Source organism: Gadus macrocephalus, chromosome 17, assembly GCF_031168955.1.
Source record: "Gadus macrocephalus chromosome 17, ASM3116895v1".
In the NCBI taxonomy this organism is placed as follows: Eukaryota; Metazoa; Chordata; class Actinopteri; order Gadiformes; family Gadidae; genus Gadus; species Gadus macrocephalus.
Window position 1 is genome coordinate 3,655,716 of NC_082398.1, and position 17,530 is coordinate 3,673,245.

The following is a 17,530-nucleotide window of genomic DNA, read 5'->3' on the forward strand; positions in this document are numbered from 1 at the left end:
CCCAAAACCAGTAGCAGGTGTTGTTCCATTCACAGCAGTGGTAGTAGTATGGCAATGTTAACAATATCCATGGCACTAATCAAAATGATCTCAAAGACATCTGAAAAGGACGTCATCGGCGGCTCGGGTCCTCACCTCCTCAGGGGGGTTGCGGACCTTCTGCAGGTACCTCTTCACCACCTCCTCGGGGGTCTTGCCTAGAAGTCAAAACAGACGGGGGTCGGAAAGTGTCTAGGGCTGACCATGACTAGGTCTGGTGCTGTGAAAACTGGACCGTACCATTCAAATGGGGGGGGGTGGAGGGGGTTTCTACCTACCTTTGCGGGCCTGTTTCTTGGTGGTCTTGCGGCAGCAGTGGCCAAGCCCCGGCACGGGTTTGATGTCACTCTTGCTGACCGGAGGAGGGTGGAGCACCAGCTTGGGGGGGCGGGTCAAGCAGACAGGAAGTCCTGCCGCACTCATCAGGATACCTGTAATACCTGGGCACAGCCAGCAGGGGGAGAGGGGCGAGCGTTGGAATGCAGCTCTCAAAACTCCACATCCTGGAAATAATTTGTCGACCATATTTGGTAAGATCCGGGGACGGATCTTACTTTGGTAAGACCTTAGCACTCGACCTAACCTCACTGATACTAATCGCTCAGACAAAGGAGAGCGGTGTCGGATGTGAGGACGGCCCGCCTGCCAGGTTATCTTCTTTAAGAAGCAAAGAAAAAATGAAACTCTATGCATACAAGTTAACATTCACGCTTGTGTTAGCTTAAAGTTAAACTTTTAAAAGGAAAATAGTGCATTGTCAAGAAGTCAGTGCCATTCTGGTTTCATTTTTTTGCAAGACTTTCCTGACTCTAGTCACGTGAAGACAGGTTTGAATTCTTCTCACCTGCCAGTGCCGGATGAACAGGGCTGGACCCGTTCAGGTTCTTCACCGGTACCGTCGGAACCCTGGCGGAAGAAATAAACAAATACAAACATTCAGAAAAAAAAGTTTTTTAAAGCTGCAGTACATGTCAGAACAGAAGACTCCATGCAGACATCAACAACAACAAAAACAACAACAACAACAACAACGACAACGACAACGACGACAGGTCGATGACACGCCTCGTCAACAGACTGCTGCGGGGCGTGCGCGTGGCCCTCGCGGTGTTAGCAGGTTAAGGAGCTTTTCGCTGAGTCATGCGGCGCTAACACATCCACGAGTCGCTCGGCTACGTTGCCAAGTAAGGCTACAGTCTGTGAGGCGCCGTACCCTAAGGAACGCTGTGGTCGGGGTGTTAAACACAGGCGCGTGTGTGCCATGTGTCTCGCAGTTGTGCGTTTTATCTTTGTTAGCATATTTGAGTGATACACTTTTATTTATTATTTTAACTATTGTGAACTGTTTTTTTTTTGTGGGATTTCACCACAGAGGTGAAGACCGGCTTTATCGGCTGACGAGACTATAAACGTGGATTTCCATGCCTTTGTGTCTTTAAGTGAGTAACTACTCATAAACAATCTGTCATACAGCCAAAAGCCAGTGTCAATATACGTGTGATGTTTAAATGAAAGAAAACACACACGCCAGCTTAATAACAGCTTGGTTGCAGCTTGCTGTGTACTCACGTACACACATACACACACAAACAAGTCTGAATAACACATTAGAAATTGTAATGCTAAAACCTTTTTGTGCCATTTATTTTCCATGTTTGTGAACATAATATTGACATCAGATTATCTACCCATCACTCAATTAAATACAATGCGGCCCAAATGTGAAACCACAAATCTAAAACAACACAATTACATTACAAATACTCACGCTCTGCCTGTTTGAATAATAGTCATCTTTCTCTAACGCAAAATCAGGATCCTACTCCAGAGCCAATTTGGACGGGCTCCTGTGTTGATATCCGTACTCCCACTTGTTCTCCCCGCTTAGTTTACCTCTGAGATGGGTGAGTAATACTGTCTCTACGTCTCTCTCTCCCTCTCTCTCCCCTGTCTGTCTCTCTCTCTCTCTCTCTCTCCTGCTCTCCCTCTCGTTGTGACTCTTTGTTCCTCTCTCTGTCTCCCTCTCTCTCTCTCTCTGTCGCTTTCTCCCACTCTCTCTCGTTCTCTCTCCGTCTGTCGCTCTCTTTGTCTCTCCCTCCCTCTCTCTCTCTCTCCCTCTGTCTCTCTCCCTCTCTCATGTGGGAGCGTCTGAGCCTAGCCTCCACCTCTTATAGGGCTTATCCACCTGTTTCCATCTGTTGGAAGGCTCCTGCCCCGGAAGTCTCCCCCCTTCATACGTCACTGAGGGGGGAGAGATTACCCCGTCACTCACTGCGTCACCACGACGACGCGCTACCATACGCAGAAATAAGCGCATCCGGCATCAGAGGAGTGCGATATACATAATATTAGCGTTTTAGGCGTCGAACGTCTACAAGAGGTCTTTATCACAGAGGTGCAACAGTAGGGGCGAACACAGTGTTACCCTCTATGATAAAGGTCTATTACAACCTGTGATGCCTACAGTATTCATGACAGTGTTGGGCAGTGCTGTCCAACTCATGCACAAACGCAGACACATAGATATAGCATAGACTATCTCAAATTAGATTATTTTTATTATATTTACTGCACAGAATACCTCTATTTATTGTTTTTGCAAAATTTGTAATGTTCGAATGCTACAGATTTGTTATTCTATATAGGGCTAATTGTTTTAATTGTTATTTAATTTCTTATTTTTATTCTATTTGTCACCACATTTTAATATTTAATATTTGAACGTTACACAATCTTTAATAGCACTGCCACTTTTCATTTCACTGCATTTCTAACATACATACATGTACGTGACCAATAAAAACTCTTGAGTCACTACCGTCGAGTAAAATGTATCAGTTTAAACCAACCGCAAGCGGCCGTCATCCACCTCCAACACGCAGAGGACGAGGGCCCAGTGGTGGTTCGGAGGTGACCCTCTTTAATCAAGGGGAACATTTAAAGGGCCAGCGTGGGTGTGGGAGTCACGCCACGGATTTCACCTCCGAGAGGATTGCCAACGCGGATGACGTCAGGCCAGAGAGAGAGAGAGAGAGAGGGAGAGAGAGAGAGGGGGGGAGGGAGAGGGAGAGAGGGAGGGGTTTCCTCTGCGTGATTAGGGAGGAGACGGAAGCGCTGAAGTCAGCGAACGGCGCGACAATATAGAGCGTCTATATTTAGGACGCTCACCTGACCCAGTGGCGACGACATGCTCGTTAATGACACCTTGGTGCTTCGTGACGCAAACAGTGTTTCATTCACCTGGCGGACACCACTCGGGGCTCTCACGACTTCACGCCTCCGGGGCTGTGAGGTTGAGAGAACAACAGCTTAAGGTCGCCCGCGTGTTGAGCTATGTGTTGATTAATTGCGCGGTGCCTCAAGTGCGACAACACCTTTTGCGGTTTTTTTTCCATTCAGTGTTTTGTGTCCGAACGGACGGTGAATAATTATGGCGAGTTTTTGCTCAGGTACTCTCTCCCACTCTGAGACACAATACAATCAATATTGGAGCAACGGCAAAAGTATATTTATAATATAATATAAATATATAATTACATCATATATAAAAAGTGCTGCGCGAACAAGTTTCTACAACACAACAAGGACACTTAATTGGATGGCGATGATGAAGACTGGCGATGATGATGTCGATGACAACGATAATGAGGGCTAGTTCACACTCTGATTAGCAGAAGACCCCTCTGCTAATCTTCCCACTAATCTGGTGTGTGTGATCCACAGCACACACGCAGGCTGAATCATGGAGGATCACGTACAGGGAGTGACCATTTGTGTTGACACGCTTCTCCACAACTTAATGACCCACGCGGACAATGTCAACAATGGTTCAGTAGTGTTTCAGCAGTCATGGTCTGAGTTGTATTGTATATCGTCTTTGAATGGTACTGTATAGTTATGATAGAAGTCTATCAGGATCAGTTTTATAGTCAATTATGATGGAAGATATGCCCTTAAAGTAACAAAACAAAAAAAGTGTAATACAAATATAATGACCCGTAGCTAGAATGTCCACAATAAGATTAAATTCATAAGCATATCCTGATCCTTTATTAGCCTTTGGCCGCCAGTCGAATTGCAAACTGTGATTAGTTGGGAACCTCACCGTTAAATTCGTTTTTCCAAGGGGCGTCACCAATGGGCGCAGAACAAAATGACTCTGGACGCAATCGGATAACCAACCAATAAATAGCGACGAAACGGATGATGCTGCGCTGATCGATGAAAAAAGACTGGTTCGACATCAGCGGCAGCCATGTTGTTGTTGTGAACGCCTCCACGGCGCTCCTCTACACTGTCATCATGTTTATCACGCCTCATGTTAGATCAACGGCTGTGATTGGTCGGTCCATCTAATAGTACCGGGCAGGAATCTTTTCCTTCGCATTTTTATGCTTTATTAGAGAGTGAGATAGAGGGGAGGACATGCAGCAAATGACCCGGGTCGCTGCGTTCAGGACCGAGCCTATATGTTACGGGCTCTGCCCGGTGAGCCACCGGGGAACCCCCCCCAAGGGAATCCTTCTCTATGTGAGGGGAGCCAGACCTTATCTAAACCAAATGAAACATGACCTCGTGAGATTCTTCTGGTTCCCAGGCTCGCTCTTAACATAATGGAGTAGAATCCTCCATGATTATTGTGACAAACGGTTTTTCCATATCGCCGTACCCAGTCAACGTGGGTATAAAAAAAATTAAATATGATATTTTGAGGAGCTCAAGGGGGGGGGGGGGGGGAGAGGGCGTAGGAGGGTGAAGAAAGGGAAGGTGTTCGGAGAAAAGGTGGCAGAAACAACACAAGAGTTTTCCGGGCTAATCAAGCAGCATTACAGTCCATCTGGATCATTGGAGGATGGGTCCGAACAAGCCTGAAGCATATGCTGCTCATTTAAACACGTGTAAGTACGCGCACAATCTCACACACACACACACACACACACACACACAAACACACCAACACACACAAATAAACATCTATGTAATTACATGCACACATGGAAACAGAGAAACTGCACACAGAGATGAAAGCGCAACACAATCCTGAGCCTAACACATTATCTGATGTTGAAGAAGCACTCAAAGGCCTGACTTGTTCTTGTTCCGCTGACACAATACATCTGAGTGGGCGTGGAAACGGGAGCCACAGCAGGTGGGCTCAGCAAAGGCCACTCTCGCCGCCGGAGTTAATCTCAGGAGGTTACAGTCACTTGGAAATGGCTTGGTGGACCATCTGCTGCGTTTCACTAGGATGCTAGCAACTAAGTCAAACTGTTGAAAACCCCCCAAAAAAAACGAATGAAGATTTACATTTACATTCACATTGCGGGCATTTAGCAGATGCTTTTATCCAAAGCGACTTAAAGTACATTTCTACACGAAGGAGAAACATCTCTGTCAGTACCATAAGGATGTTCATAGAACCAAGTGCCAAGCACCAATGATTGCTAGGTTAACGATGTTAGAAACCGTGTTGAAGTCTGAACATGTGTAATCGTTGAGTAAGAGGGATACAGCTGTTGATTTCTGCAGGCACCCGCACAATGACGACACAATGTTTAGTTAGTCGACTCTGGGATTCATTTGCTTTGGACGCGCTGGTGACCTTCAGATGAGAAGGGAAATAACATCTGCCTGCCAGTCAGGATGTCTTTAAAATGTCAAAAGACATTTTAAAGACATCCTGGGCTTCGCTCTGAAGCCAAATGAGAACGTGCATTGTCACTTTTCATTTATCCAACTTATACAACTGTGTTCAGCAAGTTGAGCATTTTATGTCAATTTTTAATGCTTATCCAATTAAAAAGAGTTTCAAATCTTTGGTTCAAAATGTATTTATGCATTGGGTTCTGATTATGTTTAAAATATGGATTCAATTCGTACATAAAGTTTGTGTGAGCAAGTAAATAAATATGGGGACTTTTGCCGCTCCCTGTGATATACATTATTAATATCTATGGCGAGTATAGTCAGAGAAAACCATCCATAATCAAAACATGGCACCATCATATCAATAACATTTCAAGCCTGAAATACTAATTGCCATCTGGCATGCATTTTTAATTGTTGAAATTTGTTGCCGTGCCGACTAGGAGTTTCTCTGCTGCTACGTGCCACAAACGTTCCAGACTGGAATAGTTCATGGTGGTTTGAATACCCTGCACTACTAGTTACACCCAAAACCCGATATCCAGACTTCTGGAGCAAAAAGGGACCAAAGGAAAGAGTTAACTCCCCATAAGACGCACCCCGAGAAACGCTGTGGTCACTCCTGGGTGAATACTAAAACCCGCGGTGGCAACCAGAATCAATCCTTCTCCTAACTCACTCCTGAATGACTTATTTCCGGCTCCATTTAGGCGGCTGTAATTTAATCTCAGTGTTAAATAGCGGTAAAGTGGACTGAAACTGAGTGCGTACGTGCGTACGTGCGTGTGTGCGTGCATGTGTGCGTGTTTTGAGCGGCACGGCTTTAGCACAGGGCAGCAAAACACTAGCATACGGTCGCTCACCCTCTGGTCTGCTGAAACACACGCACGCTAACGACCCTGGGAAGCGTCGTTAGCCTCTTAGGAAGGAGCTGAATGGAGCCGTTTCGGGGTCGTACTGCTCCGTGTTGCCGTATGTAGATAATACACTATGATTCACGGCGGGAGGTGGAGACGCGTCTGTTACAGAGGTGTTTTTGTTTGTATTTATAGAAGGTGTTGTTTTGGGGGAGAACGCGGCGCGGAACTCGAAGTAGCTTCTATTCAGAGGTAATCAGGTAAGGTGAATACAGTGAATGAGAAAACCGGTCGTATACATCTTCTGAAATAAAGTCACCGGTCCTTTAGAGAAGAGTCACACTGCAATTTCTGTGGCCCATCTCAAAGTATTCGTGCCTATAAAATATAAATAATATAACGACAGATATAAATCTATAGATATAGATATAGATATAGGGCCTATATAACTATTTGTACGTGAAAACGACTTTGTGCCTTTGAAGAACAGCTCTCCTTGCCGACCACCACGTTGGGGGACACCGTGCTCGGGCGAGTTGGTTCCAGACCGAAGGAGGATGACAGACTATAGAAGTCACTGTGTGAATGCCTTCTGATGAAAAAATGTGGATGTTGACGACTGTTACATGGTTTCAGACAGCGTCAGAAGCAACAGCAACCCCACATTTATACAACTAATGGAGTAGAAGAAAAGCAGTCCATGTATCAATCATACTATTTCATCCCCCAACGATGAAAATGGTCCTCTCTTAAGAGGATAACACCGGTCCGGGTTATCAAACCATGGTTACCGTCTCTATGGGCTTCACCTAAACCAGCGGTACAAAGACAGGTTTGACAAATCCCTTTGGTATTTGTTTTGCTGAAAAAAATATCATTTTCCCACAATTTGGTTTGATCAACCGGACTGGTATCGTCTTTTTAGACTGTGGAATATAAAAAAAAGAAATTGTGTCTAGACGACCACAGGACCTAACGTGATTCGAGTCTAGGAGCTAGGCTCGGGTAACTAACGAGCCAACTAACGCTCACTAGCTCTACCCGTCCACGAGCCGTGGCTGATGCGACCTTCTGTTAATCTCGTTCTCATCCCCTTGCTAACACAACAATATGTCTGCCCATGTTGTTGTTCGACGCTACGTGGTAGCGTGAAGACGTTTGTCTTTAGGCTCTACTTCACAAATTACCTTCCGTCGTTTAAACAAGGCATTCAGGGCCATGTGAATGAGGCTCCTGGCCCGAGTGGCTGCGTGGCAACTGGATGTGCGCGCACAAACACACGCACAAAAACACCTTTCTGAATCGCAATAACCCAAACTTACACGGTAGCACACACACATGTCCCCTCAAGACACTAACACACAAAACACACACACACAGCTAAACTCTCCATTCCTGTCTCCAAATGTTTCCACAAAGGAGAAGCAGGATTCTGGGTTCATAATGGTTGCCACAGTTACCAACACACACACAGTTCCCAGGCTTTTCTCACTTCTGTCATCCTTGATTTGTTTTTGGTGTGTGTGTGTGTGTGTGTGTGTGTGTGTGTGTGTGTGTGTGTGTGTGTGTGTGTGTGTGTGTGTGTGTGTGTGTGTGTGTGTGTGTGTGTGGTTTAGGAGTGGGGGGAGGCAGACTTAGGACAGGGTTAGGAGAACAAGCAGAAAAAGCAATGTGCAGTGCTCAGTTCCACCTGACACTCACACCCCCCCCCCCCCCCCCCCCCCCCCCCTCCACCCACCACCACCACCACCACCACCTTCCGCTAAAACTAAGAAAACGTGTTTCTCGGTGTGTGAACGTTGCCTATTTAAGACCATAGCACACACATCGTATTATCCCACAGAGTCTATTACACTGAATGGACTCTGTCACATAGATTAAAGGCTTATGAATACTAATGAGTGTTGATGTCAGATTTCCTTCTATGATTATGTAGGGCACACAATCCCCTGCACACGCAAGAGGCTCACAACACAAAAGGTGGCAGACAGATTTCCTCACGTGCCCCCCCGTCATTGCTTTACACGTTCGAATGGAGAGATTCCGTTTCCGGTCAAAATGTAATATGTGCTAATAGCAGCACCACAACATAAGGAAATGCTAAACTCGAATAGTGTGTTTTAATGTGGTTTTGAGTGTGCAAACGATGCGCACACTCGAACACAAATCATCCTCTCTGCAGCTCTATAAAATTAAATTAAATAAAATACGTGAAATGACGAGTCGACATCAAGACAGACACAAATAAGCTGATCCCAGTTTAAATATAACCTAAATACAGAGTACACTTTTTATTCACGAGTATGACAACACCAAAGAAACACTTCTTAGAGGCTCCTCGGTCTGGTATTCGTCTGGACCTCTAAGTGAAGTAGGACACGAGAGCATGTTTTCATGTTCAGTGGGTTACATAACTCGCTCACATTCCCTGGGTGAAGGCACAGAACTTTATGTACTTCAAAAAGCCTGGCATGAAAGAACATGAATAGATGGATGGATGGATGGATGGATGGATGGATGATTGATGGATGAATGGTTGATGGATGACAGAGGAGTGGATGAAGGCTGGACAGACGGAGCGATGGATGATTGATGGATGGATGATGACAGATGACAGAGAGGTGGATGAAGTACGGAGAGACGGATGGATGGATGGAAAGATAACCCGTAAACATGCGGAAACTGGACCAGCCAAACGATGACCACATCTGACTTCAACCGTTGCCATGTCAACGCAACATCCGGCTCGGACGTTCCAATAGGTCAGAGGAAACAACAACTTTAAGCGGCATCCCCCCCAAACTCAACCCCCCCCCCTCCATACAACGCCGAAACCCAAACAACAACAACAACAACAACAACAACAACAACAACAACAGACAAGATGGCGACTCACCCGGAGGCGATGAGGGCCCGGGACTGGGCCATGGCGATGCGCTGCAGGGCGGGTCGGCTGAGCCCCGCCAGGCTGGCCCGGGGGGGCAGGGGGGCCGCGCAGGCCGCCGCCCCCCCCGCCGCGGACGACGCCACCGGGCCCAGGACGCGGGCGGAGGGGGAGGGCGCACAGCTGGACGCCCCCGTGGAGATGAGGGGCAGCGTCTGCATGGACGCCGCCGTGGTCACGGCCGAGACGCCGGAGGCGTGCGGGGGGGCCAGGGAGGCCGAGAGGGAGATGGAGGGCGGGTGGGAGGGCGGCGGCGGCGGGGGCGGGGGCGGCGGGAGGGGCGGGGGCGGGGGCCGCGTGGAGGAGAGCGAGAGGGCGGCCGTGGCCGAGCCCAGGAAGGAGAGGGAGTGTCCGAAGGGGCCCCCGCCCCCCCCGCCGCCGCCAGCGCCGCCTCCCCCCCCGCCCCCCCCCCATGGCCCCGATGATGGATGTCCTGTGCGGGGAGAGCGTGCGCGTCAGTGAGGGGGGCCGGGGCAGGGTCAGGGAGTACGAGCCCCCCTGGAACATGTAGCCGCCCAGCTTGGGGCTGGGGGGCTTGCTGGGCAGCGGCCGGCGCCCCAGCGTGTGGACGGCCGACATGGCGCCCGCCTTGACGCTGAGGACCAGCATGCACTGCTGGCAGGCGCACGGCTGTCCCAGCGAGGTGATGGCCGAGGCCGGCAGCGCGCCGCTCGGGTAGGCGCTCCCGTTGCCGGTGCCCGGGCCCATCCCCCCTCCTCCTCCTCCTCCTCCTCCGCCTCCGCCTCCGCCTCCGCCTCCACCCATCCCCCCGCCCGCCCCGATCCCCATGAGTCCCGCCGAGCCGCCGCCGCCGCCCCAGGCGGGCTGGGACTTGGGCAGGGGCCCCGACACCAGCGGGTAGGCCAGGTCCGAGCGGCGCTGGACGCGGCGGCAGCGCTGCGTCTGCCCGTTGATCTGCGTCATGCTCTGGAAGTCAATGAGGTAGCAGAAGCCCAGCGGCGCCAGGTCCAGCCAGGGCTGCTGCCGGTCGCGGGCCGCCTGGATGGCGATGCCCACCTCCGTGTCGTAGGCCGTCCAGCTGCCCGCGTCGTTCTCCCACTCCCACTGCCAGCCCTGGCCCGGGGCCGAGGCCGGGTCGTAGAAGCTGCGGCGTACCGGTCGAAGGGTACCTGGGCCCAAAACACACCCACAAAGCAGTTTACCAACCACTGACGAGCGGCGCCAAGACCAGCGGCCATTTTACTACAACCCGGCCCGGAAAACTAATTTCTTTTGCGTGGTATGGAAATGTAAAGAAAAATGTAAATAAGGCGTCTTCGTTGTCTGTTGCTGCGTAACTTCCAAGTGCGTTTTATTGCTTCTCGCTGCTCTGCGCTCAGTTTACCTTGTTTGTAGCTCGTTGTTTTAAATCTTGTTTATCTTATTTGTACCGTGTACGTTATTGCATCCCTACAAAAGCCCTGCTCGGGACGGGAGATGCAAATAAGCATTCGCTACAAAACACGATGATACTAGCACTGGATTCTCTGTTTCTCAAATAAGCCATCATTACAATAAACAAGTCTTCTCTACCCGTGGTTTGAGAACCCTTGCAGAAAAACACACCCAAAACTAGCCGCAGCCCTGACGAGCGTGTTGTTGTAAACGAGTGTCCCCGGTTCGACAGATACGAGTGGACGGCGGAGGGGTGAAGGGAGTCATTGTTGCCGTGACGTCGGAGGCGAGAGGAGACGATTGGACACAGAGCTGTTTGCCGTGCACAAGCAGATTACAATTCCTCCCAAATTCAACATGTCTGTGTGTGTTCACTGTGTGCTGGCTTCCCATTGGCTGGTCGGCCTTGATCCGACCTAAAGCCAATGTTTGTCTTCCCAGGGAGTCCAGTGGAACTTTGCGCATTCCCAATCCTCATACCACAAACATGCATGGTGTAAATATTGTTTCTAAACCTAATGGGACTCGAAAGCTTAATAAACGGGATGCTTACGTAACCCACCGTGACCACCACCACCGGAGAACCCCACCTTCCTTTGATTGACAACGCAATACAAATAAAGCCTTTCAGATTCCCCCTAGAAAGGGATTTCAGCAGACCTGCTGAAAAAGGCTTTTGTCAGGCATTGGCACAAACATCTGATCATCAGCACCATTTTGTTCACCACCCTAAACTTCTGAAATGAAATCCCCCCCCCTCCCAACCATTCCTCTCCTGCTCCACCTCAACCTCCAGCTCCTCCAGATTCCCTTTAGACTAGGGCAGGCCTCCCACCTGCCTCCCCCCTTTGCCTCTCACCCAAGGTTCGGGCTGGAAGTGGTAACTGGAGGCAGCAGAATGAACAAAACTCTTTTGTCAGCTCCAGGGCCGAGGCGGAGGGAGCCACAAGGCCCTCCGAGCCAAAGTTCCACCTCTCTCGATAATTCTCATCACCCCCAACACACACACACACACGTCGTCGCTATGTGTGTGTCGCATGGTGGCCTCCTTGCATCAGCGGACATATTGTTTTGATTTCGGTTTTTCCCCACTCATAACAACAATAAGCAACGTGTTGCCATGTCGATTCGTGTGTTGTGACGCCAGACACATGTTCACCTGCCTCGAGACCGCTTGTCTTTCTTTCGATTCAGCGTTCATTATGACATCAAAGAAAAAAAGCCCCCGTGGAAACGGTTTAAACAGCCATCGCTTCTCTATGCCATGAGTTTCAGGGCGGACACGACGAAAATACGCGGCTGAAAAAAAGATCGACTTCCAGAGAGCTTCAAGCGCACAATGTGTGACACCTGTACACAATGCATCCATGAACGCTCGTCTTTTCGCGGACACAGCCGCTGTGCGTGCAATCGGAGGACGTTTCTAATAACATGCACGATCACGGTACACCCTTTTTGACACGATACGTAGACAGAATCTGGCCTTTAAAGCAACAACACAAGCCTGTCATGGCTTGGGGGAGCTTCTATCTACGGGCGTGTATAGGGGCTCAATGAAGGCCTTGCAAAACATCTCCTAGCTCATCGCCACCTTTAGCAGCACCCCCATATTCCCACATCACTTCCGAACTGCACAGACGCACACAAATAAAAACCTTTCCGGCCAGGAGATGATATTATCCATTATTTTTGTTGTTACCTGTGTCTTGACGGAACTGGTGCATGGAATGCACGTCGATGATGTAGGGCGCTAGGCGCGGGTCCACCTGGCCCAAAACCACACTAGCGGTGCGCGGGTCGCAGCGGATGACCGCCTCGATGTGGTGAGAGACGGCCGGGCTGTAGGGCCGCCAGCGTCCGTGCTCGTTCAGCCATTCCCATACCACCACCGCGGAGGCTAGTAACATTCTACTCCGGCTGCAAGGGGGGGTGGTGATGGGGAGTGGGGGACACACACACACGGAACACAATGACAACACGCCATTTTTGTATCATCCATGTATAAAAACACCATAACGCACGCATCGCACGACCGGGACGCCATTTAAAGAAAGGATACCTTGTCATTTTTTTACGCGCGCCGCCTCTGCATCCATCTTAAGACAGTTTGCCAACCAGATGTGGCTCATATTTTTTTTTTCTGTTGTTTTCCAACCTCCCCTACCCCCTCCATCACCCACCCCACCACCACCATCCACCCCCCTTAAGATACGAGCATCATCATCGTCGCTTTGACAGTGGCGGTGGCAGTGGCATACAGATAAATAAATATACCTTCCATGTTGGTTTTGAGGTGTGCGCCATTTCCCGGAGAGCTTGGACAGTGGGGCATTATTTTCCACCACCAAACCTCGCAGGTTTATTGCATTTCATTCCCCTATGCAGATAGACGTGACGTCTACTGAAATAATCTCTATGGTACAGTCGAGTCAGGGTGAGGATGGAGAGACGATTCCCGTTTGAACGCTCGTAAGGTGGCGGGTGATGAACGCACTTTGCTTTGATGGTGTGATCATAGTTTCCTGGCTTTTTTTTTTTTAATGTGTACACAGTTTGTGTACACCCCTGTTGGATGTCGATTTCATCACTGGAGTGGACGGTGGGAACCATAGTACCGCTACGGCCGTGCAAACAGCCTCCAACGAGCTGGTTGACCTCTTTAAGATTAAAATAACCAACATATTTACCAACGTATGGTTCGGGTCGCCGTCGGTCTCTCCGAAGCAAGTGGGGGGGGGGGGGTATTCTGGCCTCTTTATCGATAATCCATCACGATACGTCCAAAACGTCCAGGGATGCTGTGATGCCGTTCTTGAGAGAAGATCCAGTGGCTGTTACATAATTGCTCTGATCATGTCTTATCCCCGTACGCTCCTTGGCCTACATGCTGCCGCGGACGGGAGCGGTGGTGCTGGATGCTCCATGGTGTCTACGTGTGGCCCATTAATGCAGAACCACCCGTGTTGATGAGGAGAGCCACACTGAGATCCAGCACGGGCACGGCTGGCCTATCCAGAGTTGCCAGATTGGGCCAGATTTCCCAATTCCCGATCTGGCAACCCTGCCTGCAGCGCGCCTCGAGTAAGAAAAGGGAGGAATCTGTCCCAATCTGGCAACACCGGGCCTTTCCAAGAGGAAAGTGGAGCCTGACATTTGTGTGCGTACGGTGACGACCACGCCCAAAACCCCGTCAAGACCAATAAGAAGCGGGCGCTTTTTTATTTCCGTGAATATTCGTCCAATGGTGAATTGCTGTTTTTCGGTAACCAGGGTCGGTCGCATGGCCCTTTCAAATGTTTGCAAAATGTTTTACATATATCTTTCTACTAGTAGCTAATTACTGAACACACATTCACGCATGATTGCCTTATTTATTATGTTTTTCAAAAAGTGTTAAAAGAGGTGGAGATGCCGGGGATTGAACCCGGGGCCTCATACATGCGAAGCATGCGCTCTACCACTGAGCTACATCCCCCCATTGGCTACAAAGGAGGATAAAATAGTATATGAAGCTGGCTGTTGTTATCAACAGCGTGAAGATGTTACACAAGTAGATGCATGTAGATTACATTAGTAACAGATTACTCTAGTCCACTTCCTGGGAGCACGTTGATCATTTGCAGATGTTATGCTAAGCTTTGTATTTCCACAGGACAACTTTTTAAATGACTCAAAGCACAAAAAACTCCGTAGCAAAGTAATTTATTCACATTTGCATTTACAAAGCGTTACATAACTCGAATTGTAAATAGTCATATTAAACCTTCCTGAAGTACTAACAAGCGTTGGACTTATATGAACACAAGCTGCAAAGTGAGGCATCCGGGCCACAAAGGGGCGCCACCACGCTGCCCGGTGCCGCGGCTATGAGGCTAAACGAGGAAATTGCTCAATAATTTTTATTTTTCAAAACGTCAAGCAGAAAGCTCATGTTGACCTACCAGCCTTTAATTGCACCAATACTTCCCTGATTATATTAACAAAAACATCTAAGCTGTATTTGCCTTTTGGATGAACATGTTATGAGATATTGGCACATTCTGGGGAGGTTTTTGGTAGGAGGAGGAGATAGGAGGGGGCAGAAGGTCGTGAACCCCTGGCTTCACTCGATAGCTGCTTGGGGGAAGTCTGCATGTCTAGGACCTCGACATGTCGCCCCCCCCCCCCGTCCCCCCCCCATGGTTGTTTTGTGTCTTACAACACTGTCAGGTCGATGATGGTGCCGTCATCTTTATCGTCCTCCGACCACATGGCCCCCCCGGAGAACTGCTTGAGGTTTATCATCAAGCCGGCGCCCTGCTCCTCTTCCTCATTGCTCCCGGCCTTCTCCTCCACCTCCTCCACCTCCTCCACCACCTCCTCCTCCTCCCCATCCCACCCTCCCCTCGTCTGCTCCACCACCACGATCAGTTGGGTGTTTTCACAGGCCGGGTGTTTGTCGTTCGGTACATTGGCGCGGCCGTCCGGCACGTCTTCGCCATCTCCTTTCCTCCCCTCCTCCTCCTCCTCCTCCTCCTCCTCCTCCTCCTCCTCTTCGTCGTCGTCCTCGTCGCTCGCGCTCCCCCGGCTGTCCCCCTCCTGCTCCTCCCCTTCCTCCCCTTCCTCCCCCTCCTCTCCCCACTCCTCCCGCCCCACCCCCGACTCGGGGTCCTCCTCGTCGTCCCGGCCGGCCCAGAGGCGGACCCCCAGGTGGGTCAGGCAGGCGTCGCGCAGGAGCTCCCTCCCGCGGTCCCGGAGCCCCCCCTCCCCCAGCACCACGTTGCTGACGGTGTACTCGCCGTCCGTCTGCTTGTTGAGCTTCCTGTAGAGGAAGAGGAGGAGCAAGACGAGGAAGAGGAGGCAGAAGAACAGCAAGATCACCGTCTTGTAGCTGGTGGTCTTGTCTTCAATGTCTGACATGGTTGGCGCCTGTAGGAGGGAAATGGGGGGGGAGACACGTGATTGGAGGGTTTGAGTAGCAGGGCGGGTTCAAGTGGGTTTCCGTGGTCACCAGCCCCATCCATCATGGGGTGTGTCCCGGGCAAATCCCCGAATGGCTTATCACACACTATTAGTTATTGTCGTGAGTACAAGCGCGCCGGATATGGGTTTGTTTAATCTCGTTAGAATTATCACCATCAATGCTGCAAACGAGCGTCCAATTAACGCGGAGGCCTCTGGTAGCCGGGGCTAGCTGACCCAGTTGAGAGGGGCTGCTGTAAGCATCCTGTTGATGGACTGCACTGGCTGTCGTTGGGGAGGAGCCTTACCTCGGTGGGCCGGTTGCAGAGCAGGGGGAGAGTGTCTGTAGGAGAGGGTCACTGCAGCAGAGAAGCGTGGCCCTCAGTGGAAGCCCTGCTGATTGTCGCTGTGGTTGAGGTTATGGTGGCAGTTCGTCCCGCTGACTCTTTTGTGCAATGTTTTCCGAAACAGAAAATCCATCGAGGTCCACCTCAATCCACCTCAGAGATTCTGAAAAGGCCGTTTGGCTTTTGATTAGTGAAATAAAATCAGGAGGTAAAGCTGTTTTTTTTGTTTTTTGTTGGTTCGTTTTTACTGTATTTCTTCAGAACATCAATTAAAACATATTTTTTTTAAAGTGAGAACGTTTCATAACTATTAGAATATTGACCAAATGCCTTTTTCAAAATGGAAATGAAATAGCGAGACATCCAGAAATCCCATCCTACCCCAACCCCCTTCGATGTACTGTACATTACTCTTTTAAATGTCAATTTCTCAAGACGTCTAAACTTAACAACAGCTCGCTTCCCATTTGCATTACAAGGTTATTGGCGGTACTCGCACAGGAAGTGTGTGCGTGTGTGTGGGGTTGATTGTGCACGGCTGAGCACTGCGGTCGACTGGTATGACAGGAAGCCAGCGCGCTTAAATGTGCATCTCACTTCTCAAAGACCTGTCGTTTCCTGCCTTAATGGCTCGAGATCAGATCGGTCTGCCTGGCATTCACGTTCAATTTCAATCCAAAAAGAGAAAGATATTGTATGAGCAGGCAGAGTTTGGAAGTTAGATATTGTTATTTGGTAGATGCCTTCAGTGATCTCTGAAAATGAAGATGTACTCTGGAGTAGTAGCATGTTTAACCTCCAATAAGATTAAATCAAAACCTAATTATTCATTCTAAACAGCCTGGGACAAGTCACACCAGATCTGGGATGACTTGCGAAGATAGGGTGAGGAACCGAGATGTGAATGACTGATGCACTCACATAAAAAACACACAAAGTGAACATTCAAAAGATTAAAAAAATAAACTCTTAAACTGTAAAACTGTGTGTGCATGATAGCTCATGATTAAAGTCACTTACCGGTTGTGGTGGTTTCACATGTGGAAGAGTACCAGGGATAAAACTAGTCGATTTGACTATAAGGCATGATGGTGGATATGGGTGTGTGAGTCTAGCTGTGAAAAAATGGAGTGAGAGAACCAATAATGTAAAGCACCGCCAACACAAACAGTGTTTTTTTTAAGAAAGGGGCGTCATAGCCTGAGGTCGACAACTCTGAGTTTGCAAGAGCAAAACTGAAATCTGAATCTGAACTAGTTATGCCTCTTTGCACACAGTTAACGCCCAACAACAGAACTAGCTTTAACCGTGATATATATGGTTGGATGATGATGTAAAACTATACCATATAGTTTTACATG

At 49.3% G+C, this 17,530-nt stretch overlaps 2 protein-coding genes and 1 non-coding gene across 3 annotated transcripts; all 3 read right to left on the reverse strand.

The window, feature by feature from the left end:
• Positions 1-38: 38 nt before the first annotated feature.
• Positions 39-13,556, reverse strand: dtx4a (deltex 4, E3 ubiquitin ligase a). Its single transcript, XM_060076759.1, is given in 8 exon segments — positions 39-197; positions 318-479; positions 884-945; positions 9,439-9,891; positions 9,893-10,217; positions 10,248-10,616; positions 12,581-12,798; positions 12,941-13,556. Coding segments are annotated over 8 exon segments (1,704 nt in total). The 5' UTR covers positions 12,949-13,556; the 3' UTR covers positions 39-90.
• A 728-nt stretch (positions 13,557-14,284) lies between these two features.
• Positions 14,285-14,356, reverse strand: trnaa-cgc (transfer RNA alanine (anticodon CGC)). The gene has a single exon. It is a non-coding gene; the product is annotated as a tRNA-Ala (tRNA).
• Positions 14,357-14,567: 211 nt separating this feature from the next.
• On the reverse strand, positions 14,568-17,351 carry si:ch211-119e14.1 (cilia- and flagella-associated protein 251). The gene is made up of 3 exons (XM_060076843.1): positions 17,190-17,351; positions 16,131-16,332; positions 14,568-15,789 (listed from the first exon to the last, which is right to left on the reverse strand). Exon 3 carries the CDS (start codon positions 15,778-15,780, stop codon positions 15,076-15,078), a length of 705 nt encoding a protein of 234 aa, XP_059932826.1. The 5' UTR covers positions 15,781-15,789; positions 16,131-16,332; positions 17,190-17,351; the 3' UTR covers positions 14,568-15,075.
• Positions 17,352-17,530: the final 179 nt, after the last annotated feature.

Bases quoted from the DNA above. Each gene is read 5' to 3' on its own strand.
- si:ch211-119e14.1 (XM_060076843.1), bottom strand. From the start codon at position 15,780: ATGTCAGACATTGAAGACAAGACCACCAGCTACAAGACGGTGATCTTG.